The 13,148-nt window shown below is 45.7% G+C and overlaps 1 protein-coding gene across 1 annotated transcript in view; it reads right to left on the bottom strand.

Annotated features, from left to right (window-relative positions):
- apbb3 (amyloid beta (A4) precursor protein-binding, family B, member 3) overlaps nt 1-12,469 on the bottom strand; it is an 80,735-nt gene extending 68,266 nt beyond the window's left edge. The window contains exon 1 of the mRNA XM_072590288.1: nt 12,254-12,469. Within this exon, the coding sequence (XP_072446389.1) occupies nt 12,254-12,302 (49 nt within the window). The 5' untranslated portion in view covers nt 12,303-12,469. The remainder of the gene's footprint in view (nt 1-12,253) is intronic.
- Nucleotides 12,470-13,148: the final 679 nt, after the last annotated feature.

Raw genomic sequence — 13,148 nt, 5'->3', positions numbered from 1 at the left:
CTTTGTCTCACTTGCAAATTTTGAAATTATAGTCCAATGTTATGGTCCAAGCGCTAAGTTCAGGTTGGTATACTGTATATTAGAATCAATGATCTCAATATTAAACCCCGAGGGACACCACAAATACTTCCCCCAGACTGAAAAACAATACCCACTATGACTCTCTGGGCCTTAGAGCCAGATTGTTATGTAACATAACTGTGCTAAAGGGATTATTATTAATGTTACTTTGGTTCCACCCATTCTATTGCTGTCACCCTCAGTCTCTGGATGGACAGAAACTGTTCTACTCCAGCTCCCTAAGGTCCTAGTCAGTATGCCTGACTAAATGGTAATTCTACTAATTGCTATCATGCAATAAGCCTTGAGTCATAAGAATCATAGAGTCATACAGCACGAAAACCACCCTTCAGTCCAACCATAATCCCAAACTAAACTAGTCCCACCTGCCTGCTCTTGGCCCACATCCCTCCAAACCTTTGCTATTCCTATACCTATTCAAATGTCTTTTAACTGTTGTAACTGTACCCACATCCATCACTTCCTCTGGAAGTTCATTCCATACACAAACCGCATGTTAAAAAATTGCCCTCATGTCTTTTTTAAATAATTCTTCTCTCACCTTAAAAATATGCACCCCCTAGCCTTGAAATCCCCCACCCTAGGGAGAAGACCCCCATTGTTCACTTTATCTATGCCCCACATGATTTTATAAATCTGTGTAAGGTCACCCCTCAACCTCCTACGTACGCTCCAGAGAAAAAGGTCCCAGCCTATCCAGCTTCTTGTTATCTAAGAACAGAGACTCTTCTGTAGGTAATCTATGGTACTGTATTTTCCATCACCAATCACTAGATAGACCCAAGACAAAGCAAAGACAAAGGAGGACTGATGATAGCAAACGATCCACATACCGGTAAAAACAGAAGTAGCAAACACCATAAGTTACCGGCAGGGGTCGTCTGGGAAAATGCACAGACAGAAGGTAGCAAGCCACAGACCACAAAGACCCATAACATCTTCCTCCATTAGCAAGAGAGAATAGGTCAAATATAACTTGACATTAATGATGGACAAGGCAAGTCCCCATGGACTACCACAGGGACAGAACCCACACTTTTAGGACCACCTGGAATCAAACTGAGGGAACCAACCCCCTGACGGACATCCACCAGCTCTATAGTGCCACAAACCTCAATTGTAGCAATCTATTTTATTAAAGTTTTAACAAACAGCTTATTAAAACCCACAATTACAAAATCAGCTGTCACTCAACATAACCTTGAGAAATCAGCAAACAATGCAGCATGACATCACAATCCGCACACAGACAGGGAAAGGGAGAGAAGGGAGAGCAGGGGGGAGAGAGAGGTGGAGGAGAGGTGAGAAAAGGAGGGAGCGAGAGGGTGGGGACAATAGAGAGGGGGAGAAACGGAGTGAGAGGAGAGAGAAAGCAAGAGGAGAGAGGGGGTGGAGAGAGAAAGAGAGCAGCAAGAGAGAGATGGGGGAGAGAGAAGTAGAGGAGGGGTCAGAAAAGGAGGGAGAATTGTTGGGTGGGGGATAGAGAGGGAGAGAAAGAGGGTGAGTGGAGAAAGAAAGAGAGAAGAGGTAAATGGGTGAGAAATGAGGGAAAGTGGGGGTGGGGATATATATAGAGAGAGAGAAGGAAAAGAAAGAGAGGGAAAGAAAGTTAGGGTGGGCAGAGGGGGTGAGAGAAAGAGAGGGAAGACAGAGATGGGGATGAGAGAAAGAGAGTGGAATTGGATGGAGGGAAGGAGAGGGAGGATGGGGAAAGAAAGGCTAGAGGGAGAGAAGAAAGGAAAAGAGGAAGAGAAAGAACGTTGGTAAGAGATAGTTGTGGAGGAACAGAAGAAAGAGAGTGGAGAGGGAGAAACAGGAGAGAGAAAGGATGGGTGAGAGAGAGAGAGAAAAGGGGCACAAAGAAAAGACAATGGGGAGCAGAAACGAGAGAGAAAAGGGGGAGAGAGGTGATAGAGAGAGGGGGAAAGGGATGAAAGAGAGAAGAGGGTGGGAAGAGGAAAAAGGGGATGAGAGTATAAAATGGAGAAAAGAGGAGAGCTAGATAGAAAAGATGTGGGAGGCAATGTGGGGAAGAGAGAGGTTTGGAGGACAGAGAGAGGAGACAGAGGAAAAGGGTTGAGAGAGAGGTTGGAAAGAGAGAGTGAGTGTGACAGAGAGGGGAAAGATTATCTTGGAAGAGAGAATGAGAGAGAAGGAGAGAGACAGAACGTACATTATTTAGAGAGAGAAAAAACAGAAAGGAGGTTAAGGTAAGTAGACTGCTAAGCTTTTAATTTAATCTAAATTAATCAACTTTAAAATAAGAATTCATCGATTCACTAGCATAAGAAGTAAAAAGTAAAGCTGATTTAATAATTTATCAAGTAATAAAGGGTGATGCAGAGGTATTGGCCATAACCTCAGAATGATGCTGGAGGATTGGAGAAAATATTTACACTCTTTTTCAAAAAGCATGTGAGAATATGGCCAGCAACGACAGACTAGTTAATCTCAGTAATGCAGAACCTCTGGGAAACAATAAATCAGGAGAAAATTAAAACTCACTTGGTCAAACACAAACTCACGAAGGAAACCAGCATAGACTTTTTTTTAAGGTGAATAATATTTGACTATCGCTGGAGTTTTTAGATGAGGTATCAGAGAAGGTGGATGAAGATAAGGCACTCGATGTGGTGTACATAGATTTCCAAACGGTATTTAATACAGGGTCACATATCGCACTCGTGAGGGAAGTTATCACAACATGGATGTGTGGCCGAGTAGGGAATGGAAGATAGTTTCTTTTACATAAAACCAGGATGTGCTGGAGAAACTCCGCAGGTCTGGCAGCATTTGTGGGGAGGGAACCAGAGTTAATGTTTTGATTGGGACTCTGGTTTGGAATTGGAAAATGACAGTTTTAATGCTGTTATCAGAGGCGTAGGAGGATCGAGTGGAACAGATTATGAGTGCCCTGAAGAAAAGACAAAGATAGTTAATGGCAGTAAAGGAGCGAAGAAGAGATGATATAGGTGTAAATATGAGGCATGAAAAGAGGAAAATGGATCTCTGTGGAGAGCAAAACCAACAAAACACACACACTGTCTGGGGAGGGTGGTGAATACAAGAAACATAGAGGTCATACTCTGAAATTGTCAAAATCATTATTGAGTCTTAGATACAAAAACAAAGAAAATGGTAGCAGGAGTAGGCCATTCAGCCCTTCTATCCTGCTCTGCTATTCAATGTGATAGTGGTTGATCATCTGACTCAGTCCCCACTTCCTCCCCAAACCCGTGTTCCCTTCAGCCCGAAGAATGATATCTAACTCCATCCTGAAAACATTCAACACTTTGCCCTGAACCACTTGCTGTGGCAGAGAATCCCACAGGCTCCTCACTCTCTGGGTGAAGACATTTCTCCTTATCTCAGTCCTAAACCGCCTACCCTGTATCCTTAGACTGTGACCCCTGGTTCTAGACTCCCCGGTCATCAGGAACCCCCTTCCTGGGTTTACCCTGTCCAGTCCTGTTAGAACTTTTTTATGAGAGCACACTCCCCTCATTCCTAGTAGTTCTTTCCTTTGGATTAGAGGAACATTTATGGTCAAATTCCCAGGGGTCAGATGCCTGGGGGTCTACATTAATTATCCAGTCTTTGGAGTACAAATTTCAAAGCTTGCAGATAACAACACACGCAAACATTGCAAACTGTGAGGGGATAGTGAAATGGGTAGACAGTGGTAGATGAAATTTAATATGGAGAAGTGTTAAGTGATTCATTTCGATAGAAAGAACATGGAGAGGCATTATATAATAAAGGGAACAATTTTAAAAATGGGTGCTAGAACTCAAGGACCTGTGAGTGTTTCTGTGCATAAATTAATAAATAAATTAATTAAAGAGTCATACAGCACAGAAACAGACCTTTTGGTTCAACCAATCCATGCCGAATATAATCCCAAAATAAGCTAGTCCCACCTGCTACGCCTGGCCCATATCCCTCCAAACCATTCCTATTTATGTGCTTATCCAAATGCCTTTTAAATGTCTCACATCCACCACTTGCACATGCAGTTCATTCCACACCCGAACCACCCTCTGTGTAAAACATTTGCCTCTCATGTCTTTTTTAAATCTCTCCTCCCACCTTAAAACTGTGCCCCCTAGTCTTGAAATCCCCCACGCTAGGGAAAAGACAACTACCATTATCTCGATCTATACCTATAAAGTTTGACTACTTAAGTAATGAATTTGAAGTGAGGACACTGGTAATCTGAAATAAGATGTGATGTAAGATGAGAGCCCTGGAATGTTAACTCTGTTTTTCTCTCCTAAGGTACTGTCAGACCAGCTTTTCCTGTAAGTATTTTTGAAACGCATTCACTGTTATATCTGTCACGCCTCACTGGCATAGCAAATGGGAAGTCAAGCTGCACTATTCCCAAATTGTATCAAAAGTTAAAGATTTTAGTTGAAGTTCACAAAGTTCCCCAATTTACCTGGTTTTCTTTGACCCATATTAACAGAAAGCACAACCAGGTTTTTTGATTTTTAAAAATCATTCATGGGACATGGGTATCACTGACCAGGCAGCATTAATACTCATCCCTAATTATCCGGGGGGGGGGGGCGGGGGGGAAGAGACGGGGGCATAGTGGCTCAGTGGTTAGCACTGCTGCTTTACAGCACTGGGGACCAGGGTTTGATTCCAGCCTTGGGTGACTGTCTGTGTGGAGTTTGCACATTCTCCACGTGACTGCATGGGTTTCCTCTGGGTGCTCCAGTTTCCTCCCACAATCCAAAGATGTGTAGGTTCGATGGATTGGCCATGCTAAACTGCTTATAGTGTTCAGGGATGTGTAGCTAGATGCATTAGTCAGCAGTAAATATAGGGGAGGGGAATTGGTCACACTTCGGAAGATCGGTGTGGACTTGTTGGGCAAAATGGCCTGTTTCCACATTGTAAGGATTCTGTGAAGAGTCAACCACATTGCTGTGGGTTTGGAGTCACATGTAGGCCAGACCAGGTAAGGATGGCAGGTCATTAGTGAACCAGATGAGTTTTTCCTAGCAATCATTGAATTCAAATTCCACCATCTGCTATGTTAGGATTTGAACAAGGTGCTCAGAATATTATCTGGGTCTCTGGATTAACAGCCTGGCAATAATACTGATAGTCATCACCTCCCCTACCAAGAATAACTATTTAATAAAAATAAACAGGTTCTATCTACAGGTAAACAACTATGTACTGTCCACATGTAATTCTATAGGTTAAAACTCTAGTGAATAAATACAGAGCTCCCCTCCACATAAAGTCACATAGAATCCTTTACAAACACCCTCTGCACACATATACAGACAAACACAAACAGACAAAAATATATTTGTGTTATGGGTGGAAGGAAAATCTGAAAGGAAAGTTGCATAGATCTGTCCATGGGTTTGCTGAGATGATCCTTTCATTTGTCAGAACTTCCTGTTCATCTATCTATCTATCTATCTATCTATCTATCTTTCTTTCTTTCTTTTTTTTTCTCTCTCTCTCTCTCTCTTCAGGTGTTTTCTATTTCCTTACATGAGGCACGGAGCAACTGGTTTACAAATTATAAAGTCTCTGACTTATTGGCTAAAGGTTACAATTGACAACACTTGGCAGGGGAAAATAAACAGGCTTTCCTTTATGCTTTAGTTTTTTTAACTGGACTGAAAGAGACATCGTCCCCTCCACCATACCCCCAGAGGAGCCAAAGGCTTCTGGCTGTATTGTTCACACCCACAAGTTATCTACCTAATGAGAGCCAATCACATAGCTGTTGGCAGGCAGAAGGCCTTTATCATTGATAAGAGGTCATTCATTCGACAGACCAATCAGTTGCTTATTGTGTCTGACCCTCACTTTGTATACACCCCCTGGTGTATACAATTGAACAAACAGGTGTGAACAACACTTACAATAAGTGTCAATGGCTTTCATTTGAAAATTGCAGTGATCCCTTCCACTATCCTTGGTTCTTCCTCAGTCCTATTACCATTTCAGTCCACAATCATAAATACAATGTGATAAAAATTTATGTGATAAAATAAGTGATCAAATCCTCTGTTTTACCATTGGATCATAAAATATAGAAGTCAAAATATGTGGCATTGGAAAAGCACAGCAGGTCAGGCAGCATCAGAGCAGCAGGAGAGTCAACATTTCCGACATAAACGCTTCCTCAGGAATGATGAAGGGCTTATGTCCGAAACGTCAATTCTCTTGCTCCTTGGATGCTGCCTGACCTGCTGTCCTTTTCCAGCAACACACTTTTCGACTCTGACCTTCAGCATCTGCAGTCCTCAATTTCTCTCATAAAATATAGGAGAAGTTGGCCATTCAGCCCATCGAGTCTGCACCACCATTCAATCATGGCTGATACATTTCTCAACCCCAGTCTCCTGCTTTCTCATGTTCTACCGATCTAGATTGAACCTATCTATCCCTGTCTTAAAGACAATCAATGACTTGGCCTCCACAGACCTCTGCAGCAATGCATTCCCCAGACCGACCAACCTCTGGCTGAAGAAATTCTTCCTCATCTCAGTTCTAAACGGTGGCTCAGTGGTCAGCACTGCTGCCTCACAGCGCCAGAGACCGGGGTTCAATTCCCACCTCAGGCGACTGACGGTGTGGAGTTTGCACATTCTCCCTGTGTCTGTGTGGGTTTCCTCCCACAGTCCAAAATGTGCAGGTTAGGTGAATTGACCATGCTAAATTGCCAGTAGTGTTAGGTGCAAGGGTAAATGTAGGGAAATGGGTCTGGTTGGGTGCATGTCGGTGTGGACTTGTTGGGCCAAAGGGCCTGTTTCCACATTGTAAGTAACCTAATCTAAAGGGTCTCACTCTAAGGCTGTGCCCTAGTAGGGCAATATAGTAATATATAAATACTAACAAGGACTAAAGGGAGAGCTCCCCTCCACCTAAAGGCACACAGAATAATTACAGTGAAGAAGGAAGTAGCCCTATGTTATTGCTACTTCTTGGAAAGAAGGATCCAAACAGATCATTGGCCGACAATGATTCTCTCTTCTACAATTCTTTTTGAAAGTTATTGGTGCATCTGCTTCCACCGTTCTTTAAAACAACTTGCTACACTATCAGTATGCTCTCTCCCTTGTGTCTGATTCTTTAGGTAAACTCCTTAAACCCAGCTCCCCAGTTAGCTTGGGACCGTTTTGCCGATGGAAATCATTTCTGTTCACTTTTCCTATTTTGGACTGTCAAATCTGGCCATAAACACAAATGGAAATAGCTGGAGAAACTCAGTAGGTGTGGAATATCTGTGAAGAGAAAGCAGAGTTAACATTTCAGGTCCAGTGACCTTTCTTCAGAACAAGGGCCAAAGTCATTTCCTGTCCAAAAACCCAGCAATCCCAGTTTCTTCATTCTTTCCCAGGGACTGCACATCCCTCGACACTGTGGGTCATTTAGCATGGCCAATGCACCTAACTTTTAGACTGTGGGAGGAAACCCATACAGAAGAACATACAAACTCAACACAATCACCCAAGAGGGAATTAAACTTGGGTCCCTGGTGTTGTAAGGCAGCAATGCCAACCTTGCAACTACCCTTTAATGGGAGAGCTGTCGGTCTGGTATCTGTAGCCAGTTCATAGCAGACCGAGGCCTGACCTGCTCTGGAAGGGTGGTGAGAGAAAACCACTCTAATCTAAACTCTCGTTTCTAGCATCTGCAGTCGTCACTTTTGCCTAGTTCATAGCAGATCGTTCTTTGCAAATGCAACCATCATCCATCTGGCTGACGTGACACAGCCAGCAGAGTCCTCATCGCCTGAAGGGAGCCTACACATTGGACTCCCTGCACACTGCTTCACCTCCATATTCACACATTCACAGAAATGTTACAGTACAGAAGGAGTTCATTCAGCCCATTGTGCCTGTTGCACCACCTCTTCAAACGAGCACCATTGTCTTGTGCCAATCTCCTGCTTTCTCTCCATACCATTGCACATTATTTCCATCAAACAATCAGCCAATACCCTCTTGAGTGCCTCAGTTGAACCTGCCTTTTCCACATTTCCACACAGTGCATTCCTGACCCTAACCAAGAGGTAAACTCACCACTGTCCAACCTCTCATTAGAGAGAGAGAGACAGAGGCGACTGGTGGTGGTTTGACCGGAGGGCCATCACACCTCAGACAAGAGGAGAGAGGTTGAGGAGGAGAATCTATCATGGGAATAGATAGATGGGAATCTATCATGGGTCCAGCCGCTGCAAAATCTGGACCCATGCTTTTGGCATCACTCGGCATTACAAACCAGCTATCCAACTGACTGAGCTAACTGACCTGAACTCACATGCTGAATGAACGTTTTCTCACAAGTGAAAACATTTTCTCTCACCACCCTTCCTCTTTTGTACGTCACATTAAGTCCTTGCCCCTCTCGTTTTTTTTCTACATAACGGGAACAACTTCCTGTCTACTTTATCCAGCCCCACTCATGATTGTGAAACCTCTCTCAGATCTCCTCTCAGCTGTCTCTCTAAGGAGAACAGTCCCAACGTTGTCAATGTGTGTCCTCACTGAAGTTCCACGTCCCTGGAACCATCCCGAGATATTGCCTTTGCACTCTGTCCAATGTATTCACGCTGGTACATTTTGGTCTAACTTATGTGAAGAGCTCCGGAATGACCCTGTCAATGCTGATGGGGTGGGGGGTGTAGACTCTCCTCATCTGGCCTGTAGCTTTGGATAATCAATGTCAGGAAGCCCAAACTCCTTGCAGGCCAGTGAGAACTCATCTGCAAAGTAAAACTAGCTCATAGAGTGTTGTGTTTTATTGCAAGGTGAATTGAATGGAAGAGTAGGGAGGTTATGCTTCAGTTATAGAGGACACATCTGGAATAAGGTGCATAGTACCAGTCACTCAACATGGAAAGATGTTAATGCATTGGAAGCAGTTCAAAGAAGGATTACTAGACTAATAACCTGGAATCAGATTTCCTTATAAGGAAAGGCAAGACAGGCTAACCCTGCATATTTGGAAGGGTTATAGAATCCCTACAGTATTGGAGCAGGCCATTCAGCCCATCCCAACTCTCCAAAGAGCAGATCCATCCCCCTAACCTTATATGGGGCCTTAACTATGGCTAAGCCACCTAAACTGCACACCCCTGAACACTAGGAGCAATTAAGCATGGCCAATCCACCCTACCTGTACATCAATGGACTGTGGGAGGAAACCAGAGCACCTGGAGGAAACCCACACAGAGAGAATGTGCAAACTCCACACAGACAGTCACCCCAGGGTGGACTCGAACCTAGTCCCTGGCACTGTGAGGCAGCAGTGCTAACCACTGAGCCAGAGTGCCACATGATACTTCAGAGGTGACTTAATTGAAACAAATAAGATCCAGATGGTAGATGTTGACAGGAAGCTTCTTCTTGTCAGAGAATCTAGAACTAGGAAGTTATCATTTAAAAATAAGGGGTCATCAATTTAAGACAGAGATGAGGAAACACTTTTGCTTTTGGAGGTGATGCGTCTTTAGAATTCAGTTCCTCAAAAGGCAGAATCTTTACATTTTCTTAAGGCAGAGTTACAGAGATTCTTGATTACCAAAGTGGGGGTGGGGGGGTGGGGATGTGAGCAATTATTCAGGAATGTAGAACTGTGGTTAAAATCAGGTCAGCCATGATCTTATTGAATGATGGAGCAGGTTGGAAAGGTGAGTGGCCTCCTCCCTTAGATATTACTCCCAGTGAGCTTCAGCGCAGTGCCATCAGTGATACCAAACCTATTGACTCGGACATGACATACTTCAGTCTTGGCATGCAGTCTCAAGTGATGAGCTAGCCGTCAAATCTGGCAAGCAAATGTGCTTACGTGAGTCGCAAACTGTGCCAAACAGAGCTCATGCCAGGATGCAGCTTTGCTTCACACTGCTACCCATCTTGATGTTCCCTGATGATTATCCATTGTCACTGATATTACATCATCCGTGCATCTGCCCAGTTCACCAGTTTTTACTCTCCCCCTTGCTACCTACTACCTTTCAGAGTTACAAACTCTGAAATTAGCCCGTGTACACCCAAGTCCAGATTATTAACATATTTCTCAAAAGTAGTTGCTTCTTTGAAAAAGACTCTTTCAAGTCAACTGAGAGGACAAAGGGCACCCCAGTTTAATGTCACATCCGAGGTACAGTAACTCCAACAGTGTGACACTTGCTCAGTACAAACACTAGGTGTGTCAGCCAAAGGTTTTCTGCTCAAGTCTCTGCTGTGGGACTTCTGGCCTTCCAAGTGAGAAGCAAGGAATATATACCTATCCTACAGATCATTGTAATTTACAGCAAGGCAGAGCTAATTCAGAGAAAGCACGAGGGGCTGGGTCAGATCAGATTGACCATCTACTGATGCAAGGTGAAATCAGGAAAGAATGAGCTGGGATCTTTAACCTCAACCTTTCATCCCCTCAAATCCTCTCACCCTCCATCTCCATAAAACATGGCCAATTCTCATAATACAACACACTGATCGCTTTTTACTCAATCAATAGTATTGCTGTGAATGGTAAACACTGACCATGTTCACAAAAAAATCACCAAATTTCATGGCCTCTCAATGGACACAGTGGCACAGTGGTTAGCACTGCTGCCTCACAGCACCAGAGACCAGGTTCAATTCCTGCCTCAGGCAACTGTCTGTGCGGAGTTTGCACATTCTCCCCGTGTCTGCGTGGGTTCCCTCCGGGTGCTCCGGTTTCCTCCCACAATCCAAAGATGTGCAGGTCAGGTGAATTGGCCGTGCTAAATTGCCTGCAGCGTTAGGTGAAGGGGGAAATGGGTCTGGGTGGGTTACTCTTTGGAGGGTCGGTGTGGACTTGTTGGGCCGAAGGGCCTGTTTCCACACTGTAAGTAATCTAATCAAAAGACACCAGTCAGGAACACGGCAGGAGGAGAAAGTGAGGACTGGAGATCAGAGTGAGAGTGTATTGCTGGAAAAGCACAGACGGTCAGGCAGCATCCAAGGAGCAGGAGAATCGATGTCAATTCTCCTGCTCTCCTCAGATGCTGCCTGACTTGCTGTGCTTTTCCAGCACCGCACTCTTGGCCCATGAGGATATTCAGTCCCTCAACTCTATTCCACCACTCAATTAGATCATGGCTGATCTGCATTGTATTTCCCAACTAGTTGCGTTAGCTCCGATCCGCCTTACAAATCACCCAACAACCTATCAGGAGCAATTTTGAGATTTTCAATTGTTGTGTGTGAAAGGTCATGGGGTTCCAGATTCTCAGACCCTTCCAATAAGTACTCCCTGACGACACCCCTAAATGGCCTGGCACCCACTGTACAGTTCTGCCCCCTTCCCATTTTGTTCCAGACCCCCCCTCCCTTTCCCAATATTCCCCACATACCCTGACAAGGGAAACAGTTTCTCTCTATGCACCTGTCAAATCCTTTAATCGTCTTTAGCAACTCAGTTAGATCATCTGTTAATCTTCTGGTCAGCCTGCTCTGGTCAGTAACCCCTTCAGCTCCAACAGCAGCAATATTGCTGTCCCACTGTTTGCCAAGCTGCTCTGACATGGGCACCCTTTAGCCAACACTCAGGTAAGACACTGCTCCTGAGTTTAACAAACGCTGGTCTTACCTTCAGCTGCCTGCGTCCCCCGGCCTCTAGAATTTCCTCCCTCCTTCCTTTTAAGCCTTGAAACCTCACTCTTTGACCTAAGCTTATCGGTCACATTCCTATAAAACATCTACTTAAGCAGCTGGATGTCAGTTTTTATTTTGAGGGGGGTTGGGTCTGATGTCTCTCCATGGGGGACGCGTTTGCCCACGTTGCGGTCGCTATATAAATGCAAGCCCTTGTTGTTACCAGTTCAGCACAAAGGGGAATCAAAGGCAGGGAGGTTGGTGTACCCTTTCAGCTCCTTCTTGTCAGAGGCAGAGCAGGTCCTGCCTCCCGGCTCTGAGCTGATAGCCTTCCCCATGCAGGACTGGAGCAGTCCCTGGTCAATATGTGTGGGGGGGGAGGGGTATATTACCGCCTGTGACCCAGGGCAGGGAATGTGGGACAGGCAGAGCATCTGTGTGTGTGTGTCTGTCTGTCTGTCTATCTCTGTGTCTGTCTGTGTGTGTGTGTGTGTGTGTCTGACTATCTATAGTCTGTGTGTGAGTATAAACAGCGCAGTGTCTAACACAGCCATCTCACCCACCGTCATAGTTAACGATGATGATCGCCAGCATGTAGTCCTTCCCCAGCATCACGGCGGCGGCTGCAGGAGCTCGCTGCTGTTTCCATAAGACACCGAGCCCCAGCCCCGAGCCACTGAGCCGGGCGGCAGCAGCAACAGCACCAGCCTCCTCCTGCTCTCACTGTCCTCCTGCTCCCTCTCACTCTCTCTCTCCCCCCCACTCCCTGATCTCACTATCCTCCTGCTCTCACTGTCCTCCTGCTCCCTCTCACTCTCTCCCACCCCCACCCCCCCCCCACTCCCTGATCTCACTATCCTCCTGCTCTCACTGTCCTCCTGCTCCCTCTCACTCTCTCTCTCCCCCCCCCCACTCCCTGATCTCACTATCCTCCTGCTCCCTCTCACTCTCTCTCTCCCTGATCTCACTGTCCTCTTGCTCTCTGTCTCCCTCCCTCTCCCTGCTCTCACTATCCTCCTGCTCTCTCTCTCCCTCTCCCTGCTCTCACTATCCTCCTGCTCTCTCTCTCCCTCTCTCTGCTCTCACTATCCTCCTGCTCTCTCTCTCCCTCTCTCTGCTCTCACTATCCTCCTGCTTTCTCTCTCCCTCTCCCTGATCTCACTGTCCCTGCTCTCTCTCTCCCTCTTCCTGATCTCACTGTCCCTGCTCTCTCTGTCTCTCTCCCTCTCCCTGCTCTCACTGTCCTCTTGCTGCTCTCTCCCTCTCCCTGATCTCTCTCTCCCTGATCTCACTGTCGTCCTGCTCACTCTCTCTCCCTCTCCCTGCTCTCTCTCTCCCTCTCCCTGCGCGCTCTCTCTCTCTCCCTGCTCCGGACCAATGGCTGCACCAGCCTCGCCTCAGCACCTCTCCTCCTAAATTCCCTCCCCCCCCTCCACTCCATCCCTCTTCCACCATCTG

This window comes from Chiloscyllium punctatum, chromosome 20, assembly GCF_047496795.1.
Source record: "Chiloscyllium punctatum isolate Juve2018m chromosome 20, sChiPun1.3, whole genome shotgun sequence".
Classification (NCBI taxonomy): domain Eukaryota; kingdom Metazoa; phylum Chordata; class Chondrichthyes; order Orectolobiformes; family Hemiscylliidae; genus Chiloscyllium; species Chiloscyllium punctatum.
The sequence above is the reverse complement of the archived record's forward strand: the minus strand, read 5'-3'. Positions and strand labels throughout refer to the sequence as shown.